General features: G+C 33.2%; 1 protein-coding gene and 1 long non-coding RNA gene across 2 annotated transcripts; one reads left to right on the forward strand and one right to left on the reverse strand.

Annotated features, from left to right (window-relative positions):
• Window positions 1–2,386: 2,386 nt before the first annotated feature.
• LOC133171654 (uncharacterized) lies at window positions 2,387–6,791 on the reverse strand. Its single transcript, XR_009718836.1, has 3 exons — window positions 6,710–6,791; window positions 4,843–5,043; window positions 2,387–2,993 (listed from the first exon to the last, which is right to left on the reverse strand). It is a non-coding gene; the product is annotated as an uncharacterized LOC133171654 (long non-coding RNA).
• Window positions 6,792–10,360: 3,569 nt separating this feature from the next.
• On the forward strand, window positions 10,361–15,629 carry LOC133172107 (putative nuclease HARBI1). Its single transcript, XM_061306917.1, has 5 exons — window positions 10,361–10,538; window positions 14,062–14,242; window positions 14,671–14,760; window positions 14,958–15,122; window positions 15,357–15,629. The coding sequence occupies exons 1-5, from the start codon at window positions 10,361–10,363 to the stop codon at window positions 15,592–15,594; spliced, it is 852 nt and encodes a 283-aa protein (XP_061162901.1). The 3' UTR covers window positions 15,595–15,629.
• Window positions 15,630–15,918: the final 289 nt, after the last annotated feature.

Raw genomic sequence — 15,918 nt, forward strand, 5'->3', positions numbered from 1 at the left:
TTTTGATTCATTTATATCATGACAATTTATTGGGAAAATGGGTTCATGTATATGTACAACGTATTTTTTAATAATGAAAGAATAATTAAAAGTTTGATATCTTATGCTATTTTTATAGTGATTTGCTTGCTTTACAAATTGCTAATAAAAAATTATAATGTTAGTGTGTAATTTTGGAGTAATGTGCTCCCGAATTTCCTGACCCGAATTTCCTCTGCTCAAAAAGCTGTTATAAAATGTTAAAATAATGAGATTGCAATTTATTTACTTGCTTATAGTTTCTAACTCTCCTGATTTTGTCGTTTTAAACTCAAATTTTTATTATAGTTATTATTTTTCTCTTGTGACACGGCGGGCAATGCTTTTCACCAGATTTTTGCCGAACAATCCGAAAATCTTCCGATTTCCCGGTTTGGTTTTGTACATTATCGTGTACATGTCACTTCCAGTTTGCAACTCGTATACAAAATGCCGAATCGGAATCAAAGTTGAAAGTAGACTTGGAGGAGGTGTTTACAATTATCTATGAATTGTTTTGAACAAAAACAAAAATAGAATTTGAAACTCCGGCTTATAATTTCTAACGTTTTAGTGGAACGGATGAAATAAAGTGAATTGACGAAGACAGAATGCTCGAGGCTTATTGTACATTCGTTCTATGTCTCCATGTTTAATTTTAATTAATAATAAATCTTTGTCTTGAATGAATATTTTCCATCTTGAGCAATATTGAAAGATTAGATATGATTCAGTAACTATTAACTAACCAGCTATTAAACCGAGGTCCGTAGAATGCGGGGGGGGGGGGGGGGGGGGGTCTGAGTAAAGTATATTGTTGTAAATTTTTCCTTAGATGCTAGTCTCCAATGTCGAGCACTAGCAAATTCCAGGATTTGGATAGTGAAATAAGGTGTTTTTTATATTTGCTTGTCAGATTTTTGAGAAATATTGCCCCCTTTTTTGGTCTTTTTTTCCTTTATCAGATTTTTTTTGGGAAGTTGTCCCCCCCCCCCCCTTTTTTGAAATTGTTGCTACAAGTCTGACTAAACCATCATACATGCTGTTGAAGCTAGGTAAAATAGTGACACCACCACAATATACTACACTGTACTTTGCTATGCATGTGTACAATATGGTGTAGAGTAACAGCAATATTTAACAAAATCAGATAAAATTTTAAGAGCTAAAACCACAAAGTACAAAAATAGTCCTTCACTAAAATAGATGAACTTATGTTTTATAATTTGAAGGGTTTTAAACTATTTATCTTAAATATCTTTTTCTAGTTTTCTTTTTATGGTTAAAATAACCTTTGTTTCTCTAATAATAAGTATCATAAGTTTACAAGTCAAGCAGTAGGCTTGTAGCAACGGTTTCAAAAGTGGGGGGGGGGGGGCACCTTCCCCCAAAAAAATCTGTCAAGCAAAAAAAAAAAAAAAAAAACTAAACTCACCAAAAATAGGGGAGGGGCAACTTCCCAAAATAATCTGATGGGCAAAAAAAAAAAAAGAAACCAAACTTATTAAATGTCCATTTTGTGGAAATTGACAGTGCTTGACCTTGTAGGAACGGGGGGGGGGGGGGGGGGGGCAATCACTATAGCAAACTACTATACTCGGAAAAAGTAGGTCCCCCCAGCATTCTACAGGCTTGAGCAGCTTTGTAATACTGCACCTGACATAACTCTCACACACTGACAGGAGCTTATAAATGAAGATAAAAACTTACAGTACATGACGTGAGGCAGCTTATTACCTCCTCAATGTAACCATATGCATGAGGGACGGGAGATTATTAATACAAGAAAGTTGTAGGAGATTATACATTCATGACATTGGGTCAGATTATGACACAGATTTGAGTCATAAGCAATTTTTGTGTCAAGTATCAACTACCAATTAGCCTCCATTTGAGAGTAATAGACCAGGTACAAATAACACACCTTTTCTGCCAGAAGCCTTGAACTTGCTGGAATGACCTTGAGTCAAGGTCAGTTACTCAATACATACATGTAACCTTAGGTTATATGCAATATTTACGATCAGTATGAGCATCTCATGTTCTCCATACAAAATACAGGAATTCAATGTTTTTCTTAAAATGACATTTAACTTGATCAAAGGATCTTGAGTCAAGGTCATGGCACGCATTTGGGTCATTAGCAGTCCTTGTGTGCCATTTTCATCATTTTTCCAATGGAAAACCTTGTTAAAAATAAGGAACATGAATTTCCCAGGTTCTACTCTTTTTTTTAACATGCAGTGTATTTAGCATCTGTTCATACAATGATAAGGTAATGAAATAATTCTTATAATGAAATGTATTTAATATTGCAAATTTCATGAGAATCAAAATATATTAACATATTGAAAACTTATTTGCTCTATCTACAATTAAAAAAAAAAGAAAAATAATTTGTAATTTGACCAAATTTGAATTAATGAAAACTTATTACATTTAGTACCAAACACTGACATTGTATCTAAAAATGATGCTACAGACATGGCAAATTCTGATAACACCAATAATGTATCCACAACTGATGTCTTGGACATTTCAAACAGACTGAAGATATATGACTCTTTTCATATAAAACTCTGGGGTCTTTCAACTGAAAAAGTCTGCATTCTGAGATAGAATCCACTTTACTTTTTATAACGAGTCACACACAGTTTTCAATTCACATCTTCCATCAATAACTCCATATCGAATTTGTTGGCAATGCCAGTTTTAAACTGCATTCGATTAATACTGGGACATCATAGGAAATGATAGTGTATCCAGTGACTACACTTTTCTTGTCGTTACTCAAAACTTTAGTCTAATTCTGATTGTTACAAGAGAAACTTCTATGTTCACTTGTTATTGTACACCTTCATTCCATTTATTTTTAGACCTGGAATTTTGTCTGCCTGTTTATTGATTGTTCTTTGTGGAAAAAGTTGAAAACTTTTCTCGTCTCATTGCTTATATGATCATGATGTTCCCGCTCTCTGTAAGAAACAATAATCTTGTTTTAGTTATTAGTGCAGGTGATAAAATAATTTTCATTTTAATAACAATCAAATGATCTTGTCCACCTGATCTAGTCAATACAGGCCTACAGAATGGTTGTGTGTGTTGGGGGGGTGGGGGTCTGTCCTCCTAACTTTTTTCTGAGAATAGTATTTGGCTATAGAGTAAATTTTCATTAAGATGTCAGTTGCACCCCCCCCCCTTTTTTTTTTACTAGAGGTCTGCATCAATAAACTTGTTACATGTATATGGGCAGTTAGTGATTTCACATACCTAAACCTGTTGGCTTTATTTCAAACATGAAATGTTTAATAAGTTAATAACTATGAAACATACAAGTTGTATGTCCCTATGATACTATAAATAAACAATAATTAAGTATGTTTGTATTTATGTATAATTCATAATATTTAATGTCAAACCTAATATACCAGTTAGTATTCATCAAACAGTTACAATTCTTGCATATGGTTAGTGATTGGAAATTGGGATTTTTTTCATAATTGATTATTGGAATAATGGGATGCACTATAATCGAAAAAAAAAAAATTGATTAATTTCAAATATTATATTTCTTCAATTTCAAATGTAGAATAAATTGTTTAGAAATTCTGGAGTGATTTCCAAAATACATTTTTGAAATAGTTTGTATCATTGGATTCATTTATTAGATTATTATTTAGGATTTAGTTAAATTCAAAGAAGAATGAATCAAAAATTAAAGGAATAATTTGCATTTAACTAATATTTTGAGTAATCGATTATCTATAATCAGGGACCATTTCGATTAGATAATTGATTTAATCGATTAATCTTTACATCACTACATATGGTACTTTCAACTTTATCTAAAACTTGTCATGGGTATCAACTATGATATACATGTATTTGTCTAAAAGTGACACATAGGTCTGATTGACTGATTACATGTATTTTTATGTTTTTCTTCATACTGTAATATATCACTACATGTATAAAATACAATTTACTTGCTTACTAATTGTGAAATCTAGCCAATTATCAAAGAAAATAATCTAGTAAGTAAAGCCAAGGAAAATGATTGGTTAAACCTGCTTTGTTTCCACTTTTATCATGTTCATGCTTGAAAAATTTAGAGTTCCGGTAGGTACTGGTAGGCATATTTTTAATTCTTTTTTTTTTGCGTGGACTTTTTTAAATAAAACAACCAAGTAACACTGATGTCCAGTCTATGCGAAAGTTTTTTGGACCACACAGGACATTGGGTCCTGTGTAATCAATGAACACACAGGACCGAATCAATTTTTGTTGGACCAAAAAACCTAATGTAAAAAAGTGAAAAACATGAAAATGCAGAGTAGTAAGCCTAGCACCTTTTCTTTTACAAGGGATTGCTCCCGCATAGTACTGTAGATGGTCCATACGGTTTTAATCACCTTCATTTACGTATTTGGATTTGTGAGAAATTTTTTACTTATAACGAACATATACATGACTCCCCATCAAAATAATAATGCTCAAAACTGGACATAGACACATCGGACATTCTGGTCCGGTGTAAAAAATGACGCATCGGACCAGAGGCACTACACATCGGTCAGGTCTGACGGTCCGATGTCTTTTGCATAGACTGGAAGTCAAAGAAATAGTGTTTTATTTATGGTGGAAATTTTTTTATACATGCTATTATTGGGGAATTTAAAATGAATATTCATATTTTTCTTGAAAAAGCATTTTAAAAAAAATTGGGGTCAGCTGCAAAATAGGGTGGGTTCACTGGGTTGTGAAAGTGGAAACAATTTTGCCTAACAACACCACAGCCTAACATTTTGACAAATGTAAATGTACCTTAATGGTAGCTGATGATCCATAAGTTAGGATATCCACAGCATGAAAGAGCTGCTGAAATGGCATGGACATTTTAGAGCATCTGTCATATCACCCCCAGTTCCATAACCCTCCTTCCAAGTTTCCAGATAGCAGATATTAAGGGTTCCAGATCCTGTTCCATCTCAACTTCATGTTCAATGTCCACAATATTAGGGATACCTATTCAAATAATATACATGTACTACTAAATCTATATAGCTGAGATTTCTTCCCTATCACTGCATATACATGTATGTAAATGTAGATGCAGTATAAACAAAACGAGTGTTTTATTTTATTTTCATATTGTGTGGTCTACATGATTATGATTGAGTTTCACATACTCTATAATAAGCTTTTAGCTTTCATGAACTCAGAAGAAAATTCAATTAAAAAAAATGATTATAGTCAAAATTGCAATTCAGACACTCTACCATCAACATAACTTGGAAATTAATAAGGAAAGAAATAATCTTAATAAAAAGAAAAGTCCTGTTTTAGGCCAAAGAATTTAGTGGTAAGTATTATTTGTGTTGTAGTGTAGTGAATTTTTTATCTAGTATGTTTTGGAAGAAAATTGTCTAGACAGTGTCCAACACCTTGCATCTGGTTACCTTCAAATTTCATTGAGTTATAACTGTGTCTCATATGACTTAACATTTATAATAAATTATTGTTTCTTTTAATATATTTTCTATGTTTGCTAAATTTAAAAGCATCAATACATACATGTAGACATGATAGAGTACATGAAACTCGAAACGTTTTTCCAAAATCAAGCGCACCTGAATAACATCTATAAATTTTTGAATTTTTATTGATTCACCAACATTCCGGAATGCAATCATGTCACACAATATAAAAATAAATTGCAAAACAGAATTGTGTATAAATCATGTAAATTACCCCCTCATGTGTGCACTGGTAACCAGTGGTATTGTTTTTATTATAATATAGTGTAGTGCTCTTTATCACTTTTTTGAATCTATATTGTAAACAACAACTAAGGAAGAATATAACAATTTTTAATCACAAAATCTCTGCTTTTTTTTTAAAAAAACTTTAACATGAATCGTCACTAATTTATAAATACAAATACAAATATTTTATTGGCACAAACACAATTACAGTAATTGGTAAAGGCCCATACAGAACACATTAATAAGTATAATAATACAGTAGAACACAACTAGAATACAAACAATTGGTGTAGCAAATAATGTAGTGTACTCATCAGATACTAGGTGATTCATAACAATGTAGTTACTCATTTATAGCTAGAACATTTTTTCTAATATCAGATATTTGACATAAAAATGAAGATAATATTTTAAGAACCCTTTTACACCTGGTTTTCATCAATGATTTTAACAAATTGTCATTATTATGGATTGTTTGGTTGAAATTAGGGAAAGTAGATAATTTTGTTTTGAATATTTTTCTCTGTGCTTCATATTTCGGACAGAGCAAAATGAAATGTTTTTCATCCTCAATACATGCAATATCAAGGTTTTGACAAACTTTACACAACCTATCATTTTTATTAATTTCAACATATCTACCTTTTTCAATTTCTAAATTATGTGCACTTAACCTAATTTTTGCTAAAAATGATCTATCATGCAGTGTATAATGTTGTGAGTTCACTCATGCCCCCAATTCAGAAAAAAGTACCCAGTTCACTCATATATATATATATATATATATATATATATATATATATATATATATATATATATATATAATATATATCTTATCTAATACCGGTATTTAGCTGAGCCACAATCACTTTTACTGAATTTCTGAGGTAATGTTAGTTAAATGGTGTCAAATACTAGAGACAAACCTGGGCAGATCGTTTTTGCTAGGCTAGAGTTGTCATGCGTTTGTGATTCGAATGATGGGTTTAACCTTTGCACAGTAATTTTCAGTCAGACGCAGCTTACCATCGCCTTTCTTGAGTCAACGAAGCCTTGCTGTGCCGCTGAATAGATTTGGTTGACGAAAATCCTCGTTTTCTCCGCATTTCATTCTTTTCGAAACATCCGCTTTGTTTACATTACCGAAAAGTAAGATAAGTCGTAAAATTACCTCGACTTGTTGTTAGTTTGAATCCAATGAAATTTTAGTCACATTTTATATGATTTTATATCAAATATATCTTTAAAATAAGTTGCATTGTAAATTTTATTTTCAACTCTACTAAAGAGATGAACGACATACGGTTCATTTACGTCATTCGGAGTTGCGCGGTGGATTCAAAATCGTCACTACCATACGTCCTTAATTAAGAGAGACCATTGAGAGATTTTGTAGACTGCTGTGAGATCTGGAAAAAACGACATGCCTCGGAAAAATCGTCATTTAAGGCATTATGATCTCCTTAAACATGTACAATATACACAGAAACGATTTTTTTGGGCCCCTTTAAGAGATCTCTGAGAGATCTTAAAAATCTCCCAAAGGTCTCTGAAAAATCTATGTGTGTAAAGGGGAGTCTTAACCTACAATGTATTGAGCTAATCCATCTTTTGTTATTGGAGGACTAGAAGATTGTTTGAAGGAACAGAAGGAGTTATTCTGGTTATGGTTCTTTTTAAAGTTATTTTCATCCAAGGGTAGAACTTCTCTAAGCCAAAACTTTTCTGAATTAATCCTTGCTTTTTTGGGGGGTACTTTCCAACAGTACCATTTTTTTTACAGCACGCATGCTTTCAGGGTCATCTTGAATTTTCATTCGTCAATCAAATATGATTAAACATCTTAAACTTTGATACTTTTTAAAAATGAACCTTGATATTTTGTATGCTCTCTGATGATATGTTTTCTGGCCCCCTATCACCTGTAAAGTATATCATTATCTAAGTCAATTTTATATTGATGTCACAAATTATTACTCACTGTTTTATTGTTGGAGAGCGGGAGAGCAGGGTTTATTTTAATTTTAAAGAACAGAAAGAAAGAGAGTTATCTGTTATTTATATTAACTTGTATATCTCTTTTGTTGACATATAGCTTTGTGTCAGGAAGTTCAATACGTGTATAACTCCTGTCATTTATTATCTGTTAAATAATACTCCAGGGATTGAAATTGACAGGCAGTCCTACTGTCGAAATATATATTCATATAAATTATTAATCTTCATGTAATTAATAATCGTTTGATTATATGCTTATTTGAATGCCAAAGTAATAATAATCATTATCAAGTAATAATCTTTGGTAAAAAAATTAGCATGAAATATTTGAGGACAATTGATTTAATAATAAAATTAAAAGAATTTTTAGTAGATCTGTTAACGTATAAATAATTATGTTAAACTTATACTAAGGAATGTCATCAAAAAAAATCAAAATCAGAAAGCATATTTCCATGTTCTGTATATGTAAGGTTTTCCCCTTGGGATTTCCATGTATATTATTATGAAAAATGTTCAATTCTAAATTAATTATCTCGGAAGAAGTTTGGATCTTTTCTGTCAGGATAGTTGTGATGGGTAAGTTCACCAGCACACATAATTCAATAAGAATGAACCGAAGAACTACTTGTGGGCGTTGTAAGTGTCAAAAGTGTGTCAGGTGAATTGCCCTTAGTGCTTATACATGTATTAGATGAAATTGGAGTTTAACATTTATAGGTTGTCTCTAATTCAGAGTAATCAGATTTATTCTGCAGATTATTGAAGACATTTCAGTTTTTCTCCTTTAAGACACGGCAGTCTGTTTCACTATTTATTCAAGGCGGGTGGAGAATGAATGTATTTCTTTAGATGAATCCTGAATTTTTTTTTTTTATCATAAAGAGATATATATGTATACATTTAAAAGGAAAAGAAAATGTGTGTGATGCAAAAAAGAATTATATCTTAAAGAAGTCACACTTATTGATATGAAATATATTTTATTGTATTTCACACACACGTATATAGAGATGCATCCACTCTTTTTGCATGAATACAATAAGTACTCTTTACTAATCTAGATCAGATAAAAAAAACTGTCTAGGTTTTTTTGTTTGTTTGTTTGTTTTTGTTTTATGATGATGATATCAGAGTTGTTCCCGTGATGATTTTATGCATGAACAGCGAGCAAACTGTTATATCACATACTTAAAAAAAACAAGATGTGTTTGTGAAACATGAGGCCCGTGTATGGCACCTTATAGCAAAGTTTAACTTTCTCAAATGCAAATCAAATATGTTGGTACCCAAAGTACCCAAAATATTCTCGAGGAATATACCTGTGAAATATGAAAGCCCTAACAGCAACCATTGAATAGATATGGAAATGGTTTAAGTTTTTCAAAAGCAAGTCAAACATCAAGGTCAACTGGTCAAAAATAATGGTGCCCCAGGAAAGGCCTTCTCCCAAGAAATATACATGTGAAATATGAAAGCCGTAGCACCAATAGTTCAAAAACTATCATCAAGGCATAAGTATTTCAAAAGTAGGTCAAACTCCAAGGTCAATGGATTACAATTGTTGGTATCCAAAGGAAGGTCTTATCATAATGAATAGACATATTAAATATGAAAGCCCTAGCAGCAACCGCTCAAAAGTTATGGCCAAGGATAAAGTTTTTCAAAAGTAGGCCAAACTCCTAGGTCAAGGTCAAAGGGTCAAAGTTGTTGGTATCCAAAGGAAGGTCTTGTCACAAGGATTACACATGTGAAGTATGAAAGCCAAAGCATTAATTGTTTAAAAGTTATGGCCAAGGTTAAAGTTCGGTAAAATTTATGCAAAACTGGGTCAAACTCCAAGGTCAAAAGGTCAAATATAAGGGTACCCAAAGAAAGGTCTTGTCACAAGGAATACACAATCAATTGTTATAGGCAATGTTAAAGTTTTTGCGGACAGACAGGTAGACAGACGGACAGAGCAAAAACTATATACCCCGGCCCGAGTCTTCGATACGGGGGCTTAAAAACAGTTATTCCTTCATTGAAAATACATAGCAAATTTGAAAATCTGTATCTTCTCCTGGACATCTAGCAGAATAACTATCTACCTGTTATAATCAACATATCCTTTTACCAAACCTGTAAAATTCATTGCCCCTTGATCCATGGTTAAGATTCCAAGGAGGGGCTAAGTTGGTCAGATACTGAAAGTACAACTGAAAATCTAAATGAATTCATGGACACTTAGCTGTCAAATTGTTTGCAGGATTATTATGCAGCTAGACCTTTATAAAAATTATAAATTCATATTGAGATTTTTAACCAGTGAACACTCTTTACTCCCGAATGTTTAGGAGACAACCTGCTTGATTAAGAGTCCAAAGTCCTCATTAATTTGTAAAAATTTTGCCACACGAATCGGCGACCGTTTCACTAACAGGTCGTAGCTCGTAAACGTAGACGTAAACGTAGACGTAGCACGTAAGTGCGTTTCACTAAGAGTTACGACTTGCGAGTTACGATTAAAGTTGATCGTAATTCTACGAGTGGTACTATGCTCTCGTAGATAACCTCGCGTACTCGTAAACACAAACAAAATGGCGTCATTAATACTTCTAGCAGACGAAAACGTACCTGTTATTGGGAGAAAACTACAGAGACCACGCGTGTTTCGGGACAGGACAAATCCCCTTGATTTTTTGAGCGATGAGGAAGTAGTGGAGAGGTATCGCCTCCCTCGTCATGTCCTCTATCGTTTGGTAGAGATGGTGAGAGGTGACGTTGAAAGGCCAACGAAGAGAAGCCACTCTCTTCCTGCGTACACACAGGTCATATGCTTGTATATTTCCATGAGTTATCTACCCATTGAAGTCCCTTTCACATTACCATCACACAACTTAGAGTTATCTCTCTTTACGACAGAGATTACACGAACAACTTTTTTCCGGAATAATATACATATAATTCTTTTTTTAATTCATAAAAGTGTTAAGCCCAATGTAGAGGTTGATCACTTAAAACATAAATATAGAAATACATTTTGAAGTTACAATAAACTATATGTTCTGGTTAAATATACATGTTCTGTACATAGGCGCTTGGTTTCAATTCAGGATGGTGTATTTTTTAGGTGTGTGTCTGAATACATGCAGTCATTAAAATGAAAATTAAAAAAAAATCGCTGAAATTAGCAGGCGCACGAAGGAAGTAATTTCAGTCGGGGGGGGGGGGGGGGGAGCCATACATTTTCGATCGGGGGCGGCACTATCAGCAACCAAAAATTTCTTGACAAGCCAGAAAGGTCATCAGACGTTTTTATTGAGAGGGCACATGCATATAGTAGCTATGTTTTCTATATAGTATTCTAAAGATCGGCAGAATTATTTGGGGGGCACTGCTTCCCGCGCCCCCCCCCCCTCCCGGTTCCTAATGTAAGGCCAAGATTTGCACGTATTAAAAATATCAAAATACTGTATATAAAAGAGAGCGCTCTTTTATATACAGTATGATATATTTAAAACGTGCTAATTTCAGCGATTTTTTATTTTTATTCTAATGAGTGTATTCAGACACACCTAGAAAAACAAATACATGTAATAAACAAAACACACCATTCTCAAACCAAGCGTCTATGTCTCTGTACTCTTCCTCGGAAGTTAGTTTCTAGTTCCGAGCACACTCATTCTATCGTGTTAGGAACAGTGGACAATAAACTAAGACAAAACATTCTTCTGTTTAATGAACATCTCAGTTAATCCCTTCTCTCTCTCTCCTTCCTTATAATATCATGAAACTTAAAGTCACTGAAGATTTCTTGGTCTGTATTTGTGTGAACAAGTTTGAAAAACCCTGTTATGAAACTATTTAGGTGCTGGTGACCATAAGGTACCTTGCCAAGGCCTCCTTTTTTTCTGAGTGTGGTGACCTGCATGGGATATCACGATCAAGCGTTTCTAGATCTATCGATCGTGTCACCAAATCAATTTGTCATCGACTAAACAATATTCATTTCCCATCAGGTTTGTAAAACACACTTATATGGAATAATTCCTAAAATTTTTTTTATAATCGCCATTTACACAGTATTTGTGATTTTTCATACTCACTATTGTTATAATGCACTCTGTATCAAAATATATGATTAAACCCTTAACAATTATGACCAAATTATGACCAAATGGTACCCCTAACTAGTTAAATGATATACAACACTCCCATGTTATATACAATAGAAATATTGAAGATTTACTACTGAAAATATGGGATATATTATGTGTTATGTTGTTGCAGCTGAAAAATGGCTTTGTTATCCAGTTTTTGTTTCAGGAGATTTACAATAGAAACTCTTAGTCATAGATGTCAAATCATTGTGAAATTATCCCTCTTTTATATGCAATTTACTTTATGTAAATCAACAAAATATTAGCGAAATTATGTTGAAATATGTTAAAATGCAGATACGTTATGAAATTTTATATAATTCTACTGTTTGAACTTGCAATTATAAAAAAAATATGTTTTTCAAGAGTTGATCCTGTGGTATGTAATTCAGCCTAGAAATGAACATTTATCAACAATTATTTTTATAAAAATGACAAAAGATTATTCTTATGGTTACTTGTAGTGTCCGCAACAAAAATGCCATGCATTTTCAAAGCTAGACAAGATGCAACCAGATATCCAGGATGTAATGACAAATGTATTTGAAATTTAGAATCATTCAATTTAATTTTCACATGATGATTATATAGGTTTTATGTGTAATTATAAAGGTATATAAACTTAAGGATGGGAGATAAATTAGGCAAAATATTAGCAAGTCATTAATGTGAATAAAATTTTTGTTTTCAAAGAGAACCATAACATTTTTCTTTTATTTCACTGCAATCAGATACATAATCGAAACCTGCAAGAAGTTTGGAATAAATAAATAAATATCTTTAATATTTTATTTTGATATAACAGGTGTAATGTAGTGTCCGCAACACAAGGTTTCGCCCAAAATTTGACTTCACATAACTTTTTCATAAGAATGCTTATATAAAAAAAATTTGGGACTCACGTGCAGAGGTATTGTACTTTCTAGAAAACACGTCAATAATGTGCTGTATGACTTGTTATATTTTTGGTCCAAGTGCAACACAATTAGCACGAATACTGTGAAAATGGCGAATGTATAAAATATATATATGGATTTCTTATTTTAAAGATACAAACACGGATTTAACGTTCCGCCCGAGGGATCTGAAAACAACTAGGCTACACATGCTAAATGGCCGACAAATTAACCTCTTCGGAACTAAATATCTTTTTAAAAATGTCCCCTCATAAAATTTATATAAATGGTTTTTCAAAGTAAAGTGGGGATAGGAAAAAAAAATTGACAAATACCCGAAAAACTTCGACAAGCAAATAAACAAGAGGCCCATGGGCCACAACGCTCACCTGAATAACTTTGTCCCTGCTGTTCTTCACCTGATTTCCTACGTTGTTATACCTTTTGTGGCTTCACCCTACATCCCCCCCCCCCGTGGTCATGATATGAACAATTTAGAATCTACACTAACCACCAGGATGCTTCCACATAAGTTTCAGCTTTTCTGGCCCAGTGGTTCTTCAGAAGCAGATTTTTAAAGATTTTTACTACATATTTCAATGTAAAACTTGAATTCCCTATTGTGGCCCCGCCCTACCCCCAGGGGTCATGATTTTAACAATTTAGAATATACACTACACCAGGATGCTTCCACATAAGTTTCAGCTTTTCTGAGAAGAAGAATTTTGAAGATATTAATTTTCTATGTAAAACTTTGATTCCCTATTGTGGCCCCACCCTACCCGCGGGGGTCATGATTTGACAGACGGACGGACGGACGACGGACAACGGGTGATCAGAAAAGCTCACTTGAGCTTTCAGCTCAGGTGAGCTAATAAAAATACCAAAATCGAAAAACGCATTGGAAAGGGGGGTCCAACTCTACTAAATTAAAAAAGAAATATTTCATCAATCTGCAACAAAAGTGTACATAGCCATTTAGTTACAATTCCCAAACTTTAATAACAACACAATATTCTCAACAATGTGAATGGGCAGAGCCCCCCCCCCCCTCCCCAATGATGTGCCTGTATAACATAAAATTTTAAAGAATCCCGAAAATTTTTAATGAAACAATGATAAGAAACAGATTGAGGATGATTTATGATTATGTCACGAATTATAGGTCCCATTTTCATGCATAAAAAAGAAATTTCTTGCATATATTTCCAATATATTTCTATTCATACTTTTATATTTCAGCGAATGAGGCTTTAGTCACCAAGCACCATTTTTATCAAATAGCGGGGTTTCCTAATGTTATTGGGGCCATCGATGGCACTCTAATACCCATTATGGCTCCAAAAGAAAACGAGCCTGAATATGTGTGTCGAAAAGGCTTTCATGCCATGAACGTGCAAGTGGTGGCGGATGCCTCTCTAAGGTTCGTGCAAGAAAAACGCTACAACTGTACTTAAATGTATTTATTTAAAATTGACACTAATTAAAAATATTTTTTCATTTACCCTTCATCGCATTATTATTATTTTTTTATCATTTTAAAACTTTCTGTGGTAACCTAAAACAGACTATAGGTCACCTGTAATTAATTTCTTTTGTTCTCTCCCTCCCCTTACCTGTACACCATTCCCATCTAGCCAAGACCAGTCACCTGTAACAATTTCAGAATTTTGGCTAAGTCGGAAGACACCATCTAAATAGCATTTATCTTGTAAAAACCGAGTTTCAATATCAGTTCATATAGATAATTCATATTGTTAATATACTGTTTACATGTATTCAATGAATTCCAATGTTTGTATTACATAAATAGTAGATGCATGATGATGATTATTAATTTCTTATCGTTAGGTTCACAAACATTGTTTGTAAATGGCCGGGATCAGTCCATGATTCCTTCATATTTGCAAATTCCGAACTGAAAGACCACATGGAAACACGGTAATTGAAATTTAAATTTACCAAATTTAGAAGAAACAAAGTAGGGGTGCAAGCACTACTTGGGTAGAGGGTTGCATACAGTATGTACGTGTATGTAATTAAAAAGTGGGGAGGGCTTGTTATAACGGGTTGTTACATTCCTGGAAAAGCTCTTTTATTTGTTTTTAATTATGTGTTTTCTGATATATTTGTCACAGAAATGATGGCTGGCTTCTTGGGGACTCAGCCTACGCCCTTAAGAAATATATGATGACACCCAAGTCCAATCCATCTAGTGTGGGAGAAGAGAATTATAATGCTGCACACAGTCGCACACGAGTAGTAGTTGAGAGGGCTCTGGGCGTCTGCAAATCCCGGTTTAGGTATATTTCTATATATAAATACACACACACACACCCTAATACACACAGAGACTTTGCTTCAAATTTGACAATATTAAAATAATATACTTTATTTATAACAACATTATCATGAACATCATCATATATCGATTGTACCATGAAACAACAATAATAATAATATAACAAGGACTAGTAACACATTAATTCTTACTAAAACAAAAGAAAATAATGCTTAAAAATTGCATTTTTCTATAGATGCGTACACAAATCTGGTGGAATGCTACTCTTCTCCCCACAGAAGAGTGTTCAGATCATAACTGCAGTTGCTAAGTTGCACAACATGTGCCTTGACATGAAGGTACCTTTGATGGAATATGAAGAAGCCGTCAATATGCATGACCCTGGGGTTCATCAACAAGCCCAAGATGCAAATGCAGACCAAACTGGACAGGCAATTCGACAGAGATTAATTCAGAGATTTGCTATGAATTGATCTGGATAATCTTTTACATGCTTACAGAAGCTATTTTCCCCCCTTTAAATTTAAAACTAGGCTAGTGACTAGTGAGGATAGTCAGCTCAATACTGGATTTTTCAAATTTCTTCAAAATTTAATACAAGTCAAAAGTATCCATATTCCTTACAAGTTTGGTTTTATTATTAATAAGTAGAACTAAGTCAAAATTTTAAAGGAAGTTAAGAATTTCACAATACATGTATTAACAAGAGGACCATGGGTCACAATGCTCCATTGAGTGACTTGCGCCTGGCATGGCTGTATTTTTTTTTTTTTTTTTTTTTTTGCCTACTTTTGCCC

Source organism: Saccostrea echinata, unplaced genomic scaffold, assembly GCF_033153115.1.
Source record: "Saccostrea echinata isolate AGI-Se365-2 ecotype Australia unplaced genomic scaffold, CSIRO_AGI_Sech_v1 ptg000054l, whole genome shotgun sequence".
Taxonomy (NCBI): Eukaryota; Metazoa; Mollusca; class Bivalvia; order Ostreida; family Ostreidae; genus Saccostrea; species Saccostrea echinata.